At 42.5% G+C, this 14,104-nt stretch overlaps 1 protein-coding gene across 5 annotated transcripts in view; it reads left to right on the top strand.

Annotated features, from left to right (window-relative positions):
- The window catches only part of LOC121009336 (synaptotagmin-like protein 2), a 140,455-nt gene extending 139,429 nt beyond the window's left edge, over nt 1-1,026 (top strand). For all 5 annotated transcript variants that reach the window (XM_040442385.1, XM_040442383.1, XM_040442386.1 and 2 more), the window contains exon 17: nt 265-1,026. In XM_040442385.1, the coding sequence (XP_040298319.1) occupies nt 265-410 (146 nt within the window). In that variant the 3' untranslated portion in view covers nt 411-1,026. The remainder of the gene's footprint in view (nt 1-264) is intronic.
- The last annotated feature ends 13,078 nt before the right edge of the window (nt 1,027-14,104 follow it).

Below are 14,104 nucleotides of genomic sequence, written 5' to 3'. Positions count from 1 at the left end.
CAGCATTGCAGTGCTATACTGTTATAGATCTGCAACCCTGCTTGTCTAAGTAACTGAAAAAAGTCTTCTATAGGTTTCTGTAATTCATCCAAATGTCTTGTGCCACCCCGGCTTGTGAAATATCTGCAAACTTTCTCATATGTAGAATGCGCAAACAAGTCTTTTATCTTGTATTTATGTATTTTGAATTTATGGTTTTGTGTATTGGTAATGTAGGTGGTAATTATATTATTTAACCAGTCTTTGATCATCTTCTATATTAAGGTTACAGTTATGGGATTGTTGTGGACTGGATGGACTCTACCCAGGAAGAGGTGGCCTTATGGCAGGAAATGATGATGACTCCAAATGAGTGGATTGAAGGATCCCTCCCTTTAAGATCCTTGGCTGGGAGAAGGAAGTTCAAATAGACTTGCTGTTTGCAGACACATCATGGTACTCATAAAATATAGAACTAAATATATATATTTTTTTGGGGGGTGAGTGTTTTTTTCCCCGAAATCTACATTAATTAAGTGTAGAGAATACAACACATTTTGGATTTTTTCCTGGTACAAGTCTGTTTTCTCAGTTTCTAAAAAGTTATTCTTTTTGTGACTAAATGACCTGCACAAGGGTTACTTCTTTCTTAATGCCAAAGCACTTTATTTTGGATCTACTTTAATGACTTCCATGGAACTCCCTTGGAGGGGAATATTTGGCAGAACCTTTGCCAGAACCTGCTTAAGTAGCAGAACATTTTGAACATTTCAGTGTGCCAAAAGAGTTGAAAACCTTTGTATACCACAGATGTGAAGGTCTCAGTTGAAGTCTTAAATGATCGCCTGAAGAACTTGGTTTCAGTCAATGGAGTCATGGTACTGTGGCAGAGGACGGACAAGAAAGGAAAAAAAAAAAAGACGTAGCAAACCATAAAATAGCATAAAATCATACATGGAGCAAGCAAATAACTGGAATAATTCGAATTTTCCTAATCACTGCCATGTCTGAGGAGATATATTGGTACAATATTTTATGTTGCGGGTTGAAAAAAAAGGCTTTTTTCTGTTTTGTGTAAATCAAAGGTATGGATCTAGAGTGCTTCAGTGTTGCACTTTACATTGGGAAATATGGTAAAAAATAAAGTAATTGTACTTGTGTTTTTTACATTATGCAGCTGCTGTTTTGTATAATATGCTAGGGGTATTAAAAGGGTATTCCCTTCTGGGACATTGATGGCATATCACCTCAGGTACCCACTCTTATCTCCAGAATGGGGTCCCCGAAGTGAAGGGAGAGCACATCATGCACGCTTAGTTGCCCTCTTTTACAGCTATGGCTCGCTGGCTCTGCTATTTCCGGCAGTCCCATAGCAGTGAATGGAGAGCTGGCCATGCTTGCACAGTATGTGCTCCATTCACTTCTATCAGACTTTCCAAAAAATAACCAGTTGTGCTTGCTTTGCTAATTTCGGAATTCCAATAGCAGTGAATGGTGCACAAGCCGTACATGCAATGCAATTTCTAGAATCCAAATTCTGGAACATATTACTATGTGTTAAGGTCCCTTTACACAGAACGATACAGCATCAGATTATTGGCAAGGAAGCGTTTCTTCCCGACAATCACCTGCTCGCTGGTGGAGCGATCGCTAATGCCTTCACTTGCCACCATACTGACTCGTTGTTTGCCGGCAGCAGATGCTGTTTACACAGCACGATCTGCTGAGGGCAAACGATCATTTTTGTTACCGCACAAATGATCTATTGCCCGATAAGCGCGCGTTTCTGCGGGATTCTCGGCCCGTGTAAAGAGCCCTTTACAGTTGCCAAACACTATGGGGGTCATTTATTATTAAATACAGGGAAAATGACTGGGCACACCTAAGGATATTTGGTTACCAATGTTTATTAGGTAAAAAGACAATAGGTGTAATGAAGTTGATAATATCAGATATAAACTTGCGACAGTAAAATTGTGTAACGTGTGTACATTGAACAACACTTCATATAAAGTTCTATATATTTGTAGTTGACGTGCGCATTAATCACTGATGAAATAGCGGTACAGCCTGTGACCAATAGCTACACTCCAGGTACAAATAAATAGATAGGATTAATGCATAAAAGACAACCTCGTATAAAAGCAACAATGCATATAAGTAAAAATACAGTATAATATAGGCAAGTATAGTCTAAAAAGAATGTTAGTCTTGATAAGAATATAAACCGCAAACCTAAGATAAAATATAATATGATATAGTATACTAAAATGTATGGACTTAAAAACAAATGTTCACTGTCCTGGAGAGATCATGAAGGTCCAGGTAAAACAAATGTCAGTTCGGTATAACAGAAACGGACCCTGGCAGGGCAAAGATACGGTTCATCGTAAATGGTATCTTACTCCCTAGCTGACTCGGCGGCGTCCCGCTTTCAGTCAGAGAGGAATCAAACGATAAGATGGTAAATAGGTTTAGGAACAGTCTTACCGATTTTTGGAGGTTCCTCACGTATAGAAGGAGCCTCTGCTGTCTATCGGAACTTTGCTGTTTTTCGCTGTAATCAGGTAGAACCCCCAGTAGGTATTTTGGGTCACCTGTCAGTTGTTAATTTGCTGCACGCGGTCCCGCTTGTTTCAATGCGGTTGCGATACCACAGCTCCGGATGAAAAGTTTCAGACCAGCTTTTTAAAGACGGTGCGGACTTGTTCCTGAGTAGAATCAGTGTGGTGCACTCACACAAAGTAGAACTTGGGGAGTCAGACCAGACGCGTTTCGGGGCTAAAGTATCCCCTTCTTCAGTGGCTATCCGACCTCCCCAAAAGACCTTTCTTTTATGCTCCACAAAGGAGCTTTGCAAAACCCGGTTCGTGCTCTGATTCCGGAAGTCCTATAGAAGTGATTGTCCCATCAAAAATTATATATTTTCTTTATCAATATACTAGAGCGGCTTATCTTATTACATTTGTTTCAACCATTGATAGTATATGTCCACATCTAGAAGTATCATATAGAGTTATTTTGTTAAATAAATAACATTAAAATAATCTTGCGGTTCACTTGCGGTTTGTTTTAAATATATGTTGTGACTGCAGAAACGGCTAGACAAATAGTGTCTGCATATATAAACATATATAGAGAACGTTCCAAAGACATTACCAGTACGTATATATATATATATATATATATATATATATATATATATAGTAAATATATTAAAAAACCTATTAAAAAACCTATAACAATTCATTTATAAAAATTTTTGTTTATGGAATGGTGAAAACAAAAGGCAGAAGAAGGTAAAGGGTTTCCTAATCAACCAGATATTTAAAATATAAATAGATCAAAACTAATAGTATATGTACATTCTAATATTCAAGGATACCCAATTGTATCTAATAAAGTATATATTTGTATATTCGTGGAAATAAATGTAGATATTAGTGTATATTCACAAATAAATCTACAGTATGTTTTCTAAAGATCCAGAAACATTATGTATCCCAGCATTTTATGTGTCCAAAAACTGAAAGAATTTTTAAAATTTTATTTTATATATTTTTGTTCAATAATGTTATAGATCTAGAAAGGATCCCCTAAAAATGACAAAAATACATAAAAATTTCATAAAAATCTTTAAAACTCTTTCTCTTTTCATACGAAGGAATTTTTCATTATTTCATTAAATGAAGAAATTGAGGCAGTGGCATATGAGGTCGATAGATGTAACCGGTTAGAGGACTGCCGTCGAGGGGGAGCCAGCCGGGGCTTGTTAGCTATTCGGCAAAGCTCACCCTCAAAGGCAGGCCCCAACCACCAATCACAAAAAGCCAAAGAGTTCACATTCTGCATTTAAGCCGTCAGGAATCATGGTCTCCATTTCAAAGATTCTCTGTGTTTCTAATCTTGACATTTTGCTAATATGGTTGCCTTTTCTCCAGCTTTTTGGAACTTTATCTATGGCTGCAAATTTTAGATTAGATGGGTCACTATTATGCACCATTTTAAAGTGTCTAGAAAGTGAGTGGGTATCTACGCCCTTTTTAATATTTGATATATGTTCAGAAAGGCGTTTCTTAAGCGTTCTTTTAGTCCTGCCTATGTACTGGCGTTTACATGGACATTCTATCATGTAGATGACATTTTCTGTACTGCAGGTTAAAAATTCTCTTATAGTGTGTTTGTGTCCATTTGTGGTCGCAATTAATTCTTTTGTTTGTTTTGTGAAAGATGTTAATTTGCAATTGCCACATTGGCCGCACCTAAAAAAGCCCTTAAGGTCCATCCATTTTTGTATTGATGGGGTATTTGCTCGTTGTTCGTCTTCCTTGACTGTGGGTGCTATTTTGTTTCCCAAAGTTGGTGCTTTTCTTTGAATCCATCAATTCTTATCAAACTTGGAAGAATATGGCTTAAAGTGGTTGTCCGGGTCCAGAGCTGAACCCGGACATATCCCCATTTTCATCCAGGAAGCCCCACTGATATGCTGAATCGCACAGGGTAAAGGCTTTTTTGGAGATCCGGTGATGTACCAGCTCTCCAGGGGTGAAGCTTCCACCTACCAGTCAGCCCGGTGACATCACCGACACCAATGGGCAGGCTTTAGCGCTGCCCTATCATGTACCCTTGCTAAAAGGGTACTGATGGATTAAAAATTATACAGTGTGGTACGGTTAGGATATTGAGGGATTACAAGTGATATAGTATGTCATTAGCAAGCTTTAGTAACTGAACACACTTACATGACTGTCCTAAGTGTTACAATCCTGTTTCTTCATCAGGTTGCATCTGAGCCACCTACTAAAGGCATCTGATAACCTCACAATGCCATAGTGTTTTCCACATTTACCAAATCGTGTCACAATACATCCCTTTCAGCCTCTGGAGTCCAAAGCGCCGCTTGGTTTGCGGTTTACTGCAGCTCAGCCCCATTGAAGTCAAGTGTTTGTTCCATCATTGGAGTCTGCAGGGACAGCTGATTGCGGAGGGTTCTCTACCTCCACCAAATACATACCGATAGGATAGATCTGCAATATCAGGAGCAAAATAGTCACCTATGTAGAACATAGTATTGATTTATCATTGTGAGTATGTGCATTCCATTTGTGTTATTGCATAGTTTTGTCTTTTGTGAATAGGCGTACTATTACTGTAAATGTTAGCGCTTGGCTTTGACTCCTGGTACAAAATTGTTCCTGTACTCACAATGAATAATGGTTTTCTGAAAGAATCTCACTTTGTAAATGTGAATGACATCTGGAACCTCTGCAAATGGTCCACCCGCTACATATCTTACAGACAAGTTATCCTTGACATTTTACTTGCAGACTCGACAAGTCCTTTGATCTTAGTAGTGGGAATAGAGATCGTTCTCTCGCAGAAGAAAGAAGCGACACTGAAATGATCTATTTACTGGCTGTCAACCTAGAAAATTGAAGAGTATTACACAGCAAAAAGAGCAGAAGGATCTTGTAGGGAATTAAAGGGGTTCTCCATTTTTGTACTTAAAGGGATATTCCCGTCTAAGACAACGGGGGCATATCGCTAGGATATGTCCACATTGTCTGATAGGTGCAGATCCCTCCGCTGGGACTGGCACCTATATCGAAAAGAAACGGGGAAAGTGGTGGCTGGAGGACCCCGGGCCCAGACACCACCAAGCACTCTCCCCATAGAAAGGAATGGGAGCAGGCCGCGCTTGTGCAGCCACCGCTCCCATTCACTTCTATGGGGCTGACGGAAATATTGTCTCAGATGGGAATACCCCTTTAAGTGAACATGGTGCACATGAATGTAGCTAAAAATATTTCTATTCTGTGATATTCAGTATTTTTTATTTTTTTTTGAAGTTTAGTGTTGCTTTTTTTCCTTTCAAGATCATCAACAAAACAGGAATTATATTACTGTTTCCAAACAAGAATGTCAAGCAGAACCGACCTTTAAAGGGGTTGTCCAGCTTTTATTAAAGAGGACCTTTCACCTCTCCTGACATTCCTGTTTTAACAGTTTCATGCATTCCCCATGTAATAACAATTCTGGAGCATCTATTCTTATGACTGTGTTAACCAGTTGGGGGGTGTACCTGCACAGACTGACTCTATCCAATCGGTGCTGCCATTTTCAGTCTGTGCAGGTACACCCTCCCCTTTGTACCCTTAGGCTGGGTTCACACTTGAGCGTTTTACAGCGCGTTCAAACGCGCTGTAAAACGCTCAACACATGAAAACCAATGCTTCCCTATGGCCCTGGTTCTCACTTGAGCGTTTTACAGCGAGTTTGAACGCGCTGAAAAACGCCCTACGCTCAAACAAGTTCTTGAGCTTCTTTGGGGCGTTTTGACGCGCGTTTGTGGCCATAGGACACTGCAGTCAATCACACAAACGCGCGTCAAACGCGCGTTTACTATTGCAAAAAAACGCACATAAAAACGCGCGTTAAACGCTCATATGAAATACGCTCAGGTCTGAAGCCAGCCTAACTGCAGACTGCTAGCAATTCATTCATAACTTCTGGTGTGGGGTGTCTGCCCTCACTGATCAGCTAGTAATGGGCTATTGTGAGGATAGGCCATCACTTAGTATAAACTGGACAACCTGTTTAAGGAATCTTTTTATATTTTTATTTTATTTTTTTGAGCTTAGAGCCTTTAGTATAGAAATACTCAGACAGTAAAGGTCCTTCTAAATTGAGTACGTTAGATACCTTACAGTAGGCATCTGAATGGTAAAATACTGCAACTTTAAGGTGTCTGCTGGCAGAACGACATGTTTTATAAGGGTTCTCACCGGACTTGGCTGTTTCTATTGACTTGTTTCAGCTATTTGTCTTCTCGATCACACCCAGATGCCAGATAAACAGGCCTTACTAGAAGAACCAGTCTATGAGGAACAGTAGTGTTTGCCAAAATGTCTGTGCAGTCAAACTGTATATACCGGGGGCTGTGACTTAACACCGCAATGGGGTTAATACATATTAGATAATTGCCTTTGAAGAGATATGCCAATAATCTAAAGTGTATGAGGACATGCCAACTGTCCCCTGGCATCTGCTGCCAAGAGGGAACAAAAATCCGGCATGTCGGAGTATAACATGACACTTGTTAAGGGAGGCACATTTTTGGCTTACTTGTAATGCAGACATCATGGAGGTCAATTATCAAACTGGTGTAAAGTAGAACTGGCTTAGTTGCCCATAGCAACCAATCAGATTGTTCCTTTCAATTTCCAAAGGAGCTGTCCAAAATGAAAGGTCAAATCAGTCAGTTTGATAAATGATCCCCTATGTACTATGAGCCACATATCAGGGCACTGGAACTAGAATGTATTGTGCCTTCAGTCATTGCTCTGCTGTGGGTTGGGGTATACTTTTTGTTTGTTTTCTTTTGTTTCAAATGTTTTGCAAGTTTTTTTTGTAAAGGATAACTGTCACATTTAGACCCTAATTTCAATTTTCATATATGTAGTTACTAATAACATGATATTCCAGAATCAGTTACTATTAGACTGACTTACCCCATATTTAATAAGATTCAGCTCTTAGCAACCAATCTGCATAAAACTGCAATTTCACTATTCAGTTAAGATGGCCACCACTGCCCTCACCCTGAGGCTAATCCCGTCTGCCCTCACTAGCCAGTAACAATAGCCCCCCAAAAGTGTCAGTAACCAGAGCCCTCCACCTAAAGGGTTAATCTCCTGCAGCACAAAGGAGTCCTCTTACCACATGTTGCTTTCATTTATACACTGAGCAGATGGCAGATCTCCCTTCCCTGGTCTGCTCCAACTCTGCCTTCTTCAGCTCTGCTGAGTGAGGGAGCGTCTGCCAAGCGCAGGGACAGGGAGAAGTGCACACAGCCCAGGCACTGTTATCAGCTGCTGGGGAGGACCTGGCTTTAATCATTTACTTACAGTCCCTGGCTGTCAGTAATCTGACCTTGCGGGATAGACGGAACATGCCTAGCAACCCTATTTTAAGCACAGGTAAAAGCAGGCAGTACAGGGAACAAAAATGTGGAATTAAGGGGTAATTGAATACACAGTGAAAAGTTGAAATAGGGCCACCAAGGTGATATTAATCACACAATCCAATACTCCAAAAAAAATAAAAATACGAAGTTATCCTTTAAATACTCTGGTGGTCAGCTCACAAGAAGTCTGGATACTTATTTATTATTACCATTAGATTATCATTAATAAAAATATAATTATAATAAACACAATTCTGATAGAAAACACAATTATGATGAAAAAAACAATTATAAAAAAAAATGCCTAAAAATTTATATAATCAGTAAATTTAAATTGGTCACAGTCCCTGGGACCAGTCATATGGTGTGGATTGCGGAGCTCACGCAACTCACAATTTTATGGTACAGCTGTAATATTCTATCAACATAAATAAATAGGAAATATTTCATTCAAGTCTTTTTATAGTAGAGCGCATTCATGGTATGTTCATGGAAAAATATATCCTGCGTTATTTGTGCCCAAATAACAAATAAGGTACAAATAACGCAGGATATATTTTTCCATATTTATATTGATTATAATCTAGTGGTAATAATAAATAAGTATAAGTATTTTAACTTCTTGTGAGCTGACCACCAGAGTATTTATCAAGTTGTATTAGCTATTGGATAGTAGCGGGTCGTTCTCTATTCTGGTGAGCTTCCCACTGTTTCTCTTTCGTTTATTATATAAATTTTTTATTTTTTTTCTGTATGTGCTATATTTCACATAATTTGAATGTATTTTGTCTTTTGTAGGTGAACATTTGTATCTATATTGGCAGGGTGGATTCTTGCCTTCTGGTACCTGAGACAGAGTGTGAATGTTTTTGAGATGTAAGCTTGAAGCTATCCTTGAATGATCTAGTTACACCTCTAAGGGCTGATTTACATGACTATGCTCGGTCTGGGAAATCGAGTCTGTGTGTTGGCCACATCCCCTGGACCTACCTCCCCTGACCTGAACTGACTGCATCACAGTGTTTTATCATACAGTTCCTATCAGATCAGGGGTTTGTTGTACTGAACTTTCATCATTATGTGAGTACAAGTACAATAGACTGGCGATCTGATGCTGTGAGTACGGTACAATAGACTGGCGATCTGATGCTGTGAGTACGGTACAATAGACTGGCGATCTGATGCTGTGAGTACAGTACAACAGACTGGCGATCTGATGCTGTGAGTACGGTACAATAGACTGGCGATCTGATGCTGTGAGTACGGTACAATAGACTGGCGATCTGATGCTGTGAGTACAGTACAACAGACTGGCGATCTGATGCTGTAAGAACAGTACAACAGACTGGCGATCTGATGCTGTAAGAACAGTACAACAGACTGGCGATCTGATGCTGTAAGAACAGTACAACAGACTGGCGATCTGATGCTGTAAGAACAGTACAACAGACTGGCAATCTGACATCTAATGCTGTGAGAACAGTACAACAGACTGGCGACCTGATGCTGTAAGAACAGTACAACAGACTGGCGATCTGATGCTGTAAGAACAGTACAACAGACTGGCGATCTGATGCTGTAAGAACAGTACAACAGACTGGCGATCTGATGCTGTAAGAACAGTACAACAGACTGGCGATCTGATGCTGTAAGAACAGTACAATAGACTGGCGATCTGATGCTGTAAGTACAGTACAACAGACTGGCGATCTGATGCTGTGAGTACGGTACAACAGACTGGCGACCTGATGCTGTAAGAACAGTACAACAGACTGGCAATCTGACATCTAATGCTGTGAGAACAGTACAACAGACTGGCAATCTGACATCTAATGCTGTGAGTACAGTACAACAGACTGGCGATCTGATGCTGTAAGAACAGTACAACAGACTGGCGATCTGACCTCTGATGCTGTGAGTACAGTAAAAGAGACTTGTGATCTGATGCTGTGAGTACAGTACAATAGACCCACAATCTGAGAGGAATTGCCTGCATCATAAAACACTATGATGCAGTCAGTTTGGGTCAGGGGGCCGTTGTCGGTCCAGGAGATGTGGCCAACACACGGCCCGTGTTTCCCAGGTCAAGCACCGTCATGTAAATCAGCCTTAAGAGTACAACCACATGGAGTGGCCACGCTGTGCTCGGGATGCGCCCACCTGCAGCCGATTATTGTAGAGTCGTACAAACCGAAACAGCATCCGATTAACTAATTACAACGGCATTGTTTTTTCTGTCTTCATTGGCAGTGTGGTTTTGCAGATTACTGTGTAACCATTACCGACGAAGACAGAAGAAACAGCGCAGTTAATAATTAGGTAATGTGGTACTCGGCTGCAGGCGGACGCATCCCAAGCACAGCATGGCCACTCCAAATGGTAGTACCCTAGATCCTCTCCTAAGCAACAGTCCTCCCTATAACAAAGGTTTGTCTAAAAAGCAAAACTCCTATAAGGTCACTTCACATGGTCAGTATTCTGCCAAAACCAAGAGTGGGTCCAAAATACAAAGAAGGTGCAAGGTATTTATTTTACCCACTTATATAAGGCTGACATGTACTGCAGAGCTTTACAGACATTATCATCACTCCCTGTCTCCAGTGGAGCTCACAATCCAAGTTCCCTAGCAGTATGACTTTGGGTGGAAACCCAGGCAAACACAGGGAGAACATACAAACTCCATGCAGATGTTGGTTGGATTTAAACCTAGGACCCCAGTGCTCCAAGGCACAACTGCTAACCACTGATCTGCTCAGGTATGTCCTAATTTTCTTTTACATCACACTGTACAATAAGCTGTCAGTAAAAAAAAAAATATTAACTCATGACATACCTAACGGAGGTTTTCTCCCCTAGAACTGTTATGGACCATTAAGACAAAGTCCAGTGATTACTCTATACAGAGGCCTTTAGACGGCTTCAGTAGGTGCGAGAGATAATGGGAAATGAGGAAAGTGTCCCGAAGGGCTAATGTTCACCTGAACAGTACGTGGTGGACAGGAGAGGCAAACGTTTCATAAAAGGATTAACTAAGTTGGAGAAGAGTTATAGTGTCTGTAAAGGAGGCATCCTATGTACTGCCACCTGGTAAGTGTTGTTAAACGAGAAGAGGGGGAAGTTAGAGGATGATAAGTTGACAGACATGGTCCGTGTGTGGTTGGACTGTAGTAAAGAATTTGAACAGACCGGGGGGGGGGGGGGGGGAACTAAATTTTGATGAGAAAAGACAGAGATATTTCTGTAAACCTGGTGTTGCATTGATACATGACTTGCCACCACCCTATAATGGCGCTGGGAAGAAAGCAGGTGGGTGGACCTGCAAAACATGTGGTCAACAGAATCCCTCCTCCCGTGATACGTGCCTTCCCTGTGGGGTTCCCCACCCACAAAATCACACCTTGGTAACTACTCCCCAGCACGTCCCATCACTTCCCGCGTTAGCTACAGCGCCATCTTGTCCCCAGCCAACGCCCATGAACGGACCTTTAATATCATTCGGTCCGGACCACCCCCCGTCACTCCTATGTCACCCTTGCCCCTTCCTACTGCTACCTTGTACCCCATGGTTAACCCGGACGGTACATTCATGCTACCCCACACACCTGCCATCCTTACTCCTATAATGGTGGGGGGGCAACCTGATGAAGCAGAACAGGGGGATGCAGGCGGTGCTGCAGAATCTACTATGGGCATACAAAATGCACCGGGTAATATGCAGACTCCTCCGCGGGGTACCCCGACAGACTACGGTGATCCGCCAACTTTATCCCTGGCACCACAGTGGACTGTACCCATGGCCGTGCACCCATCACGACGTTCGCAAGATCAAATACTGCAGGGTCAGATTACAGAGTTACAAAAGAACTTACAGAAAATTGAGCAGGGAAACCTTGAGACACTGAAAGAAGCCCTAGCACTTAACCGGCCACAGGGACCACCAAAATATGTCTTTCAACCACAACAGTTATTCACCATAGTGAATTTACTGCCTGACCCTGAGACCCATCCCATGCCCTTTTTCAGGAAACTGTCCCAAGTGCATCAAACCTATGGGTGCACATGGTCGGACCTGCAAAGTATAGTGGAAAACAAGACAGGTGAATACTCTTCACTGATAATGGATCAAATCCACACCCCTGAACTGAAGGGTGATAACTTTGACCCCCAGGATCATGAATCTGGAGAATACTTTATAGCTACAGAAATGGACAAAAGCAAGATTAGCAGACCAATCTACCACATTACAGGATATGATACAGGAAAAAGTTGAAACTGTCGAGAAATTTGCTCAGAGGATTAAACTAAATTACAAAGACATGGGTTTTAGTCAGAATGAGCCTGTTCATCTCAGACTCCTGGCCTGCTCGTTTGTCGATGGTCTACGACCAGAGATAAACAAAGCCCTTGTGACCTGTCGCCCCGAGTGGAAATCCTTGACACTAGATAAGTTGGAGCAGATTGCAATGGGTCTAGAGAGTAACACAAAGAAAACCGGTGCTGCTGTGATAGCCGTAATGTCAGGAGAAGATGGTGGAGAACACCCACCACCTTATGTCTGTTATGGGTGCGGCAAGCACATGAAGCGGCACTGCCGTAGCAAACATCTGTGGCCAACCAATCAACGGCGACAGGGGGGCACTCAGCCCCCTTCATCGCAATAGGACGCTGGCAAACCAGTGCAGGGAGGGGACATTCCATATATGACAGTCTCTACCCCTCCTACCGGTCCCGCCCCTCGAGTGACTCTCGAGGTGGCAGGGAAGGAACTTTCATTTCTTGTAGACACTGGTGCAGCCCGCAGTGTATTATGTGAGACTGCCGTACCTCATTCTTCACTCGCTGACATTCAATTACCCTGTTCTGGACTAGAGGGGGCTGTGCAACATAACCCCGTGACCAAGCCACTCTCAGTAACTTCCCCTAGATTCTCCCGGACTAAAACCCCCCAACTCCACCTCCCTGCAGGAGTCATGTCGCAGTTTGTTGTCAGCCAAACATGCCCCTTCAATCTGTTAGGCTCTGATTTTCTGAAGAAAATCAGAGCCTAACATACAGTTCAAAGAGGATGGAACGGTCACCCTCGGTACAGCCCTACACCCGGAAGATACTTGCCTCCTTATGGCATTAACCACACTTCAGGACACTGACTCATATGAGCAAGGGGATTCGCTGCAAACCATTTTGCACCTCATCTCCGATACTCTCTGGGCCAAAGGACCCCAGGATATCGGACGCCTCAATGTCCCACCGGTCACTGTGACCCTGAAGGACCCCAAGGTTCTGCCATACAAAGCGCAATATCCGCTTTCTATCTCACAACAGGATGCTATTACCCTCCAGGTGCAGGCCCTCCTGCAGAATGGGGCAATCAAGATCACTACCTCTCCTTGTAACTCACCCCTTTACCCAGTTCGGAAGAAAAGGGAGAAAGAACAGCCTCCAATGTACCGCATGGTGCATGACCTCCGAGCTGTCAATGAGGCTACTGTTCTTGAGACACCTATTGTCCCCAACCCGCACACACTCCTTGCTGGCATTCCACCCACTGCCACTACTTTCACTGTCATTGATCTGGCCAATGCATTCTTTTCAATTCCCTTACATGAGAAATTTCAGCTTCTTTTTGCTTTCACACATGCAGGCAAACAGTACACCTGGACTGTTATGCCTCAAGGGGCCCAAAACAGCCCTTCCTGCTTCAGCAAGGCTATGTCCTCTGTTCTGCAACCCTGGCAAGCAGATCACCCGGATGTAGAACTCCTCCAATATGTGGATGACCTTCTCCTCTGTGCGGTCTCTCCCCAAATCTGCATGACTAAGTCTGTCTCACTTCTCCAGTTCCTAGCCTCCGCTGGATGTCGAGTCTCACAAGCCAAACTACAACTGTGTCTCCCCAAAGTTGTCTTCCTAGGTCATTGTATCTCTCAAGGTCACAAGCACCTAACTGAGGCGAGGAAGAAGGCTATCTCTGACATCCAACTCCCGGACACCCCTCATCAGCTGCAAACCTTTCTGGGACTCATCTCCTACTGCAGGCGCTGGATCTCTGATGCTTCTGTCCTCATGCAGCCCTTATATGACTGTATACCTTGCAATGCTGCTACTCCTTTCCAGATGACAATGGAGGCCGGAGAAGCTTTTCAGTCATTGAAGGCCGCC

The sequence above is a fragment of the Bufo bufo genome, chromosome 8 (genome assembly GCF_905171765.1).
Source record: "Bufo bufo chromosome 8, aBufBuf1.1, whole genome shotgun sequence".
Taxonomy (NCBI): Eukaryota; Metazoa; Chordata; class Amphibia; order Anura; family Bufonidae; genus Bufo; species Bufo bufo.
Note: the sequence above shows the minus strand (reverse complement) of the source record. Positions and strands in the feature narration are given on the sequence as shown.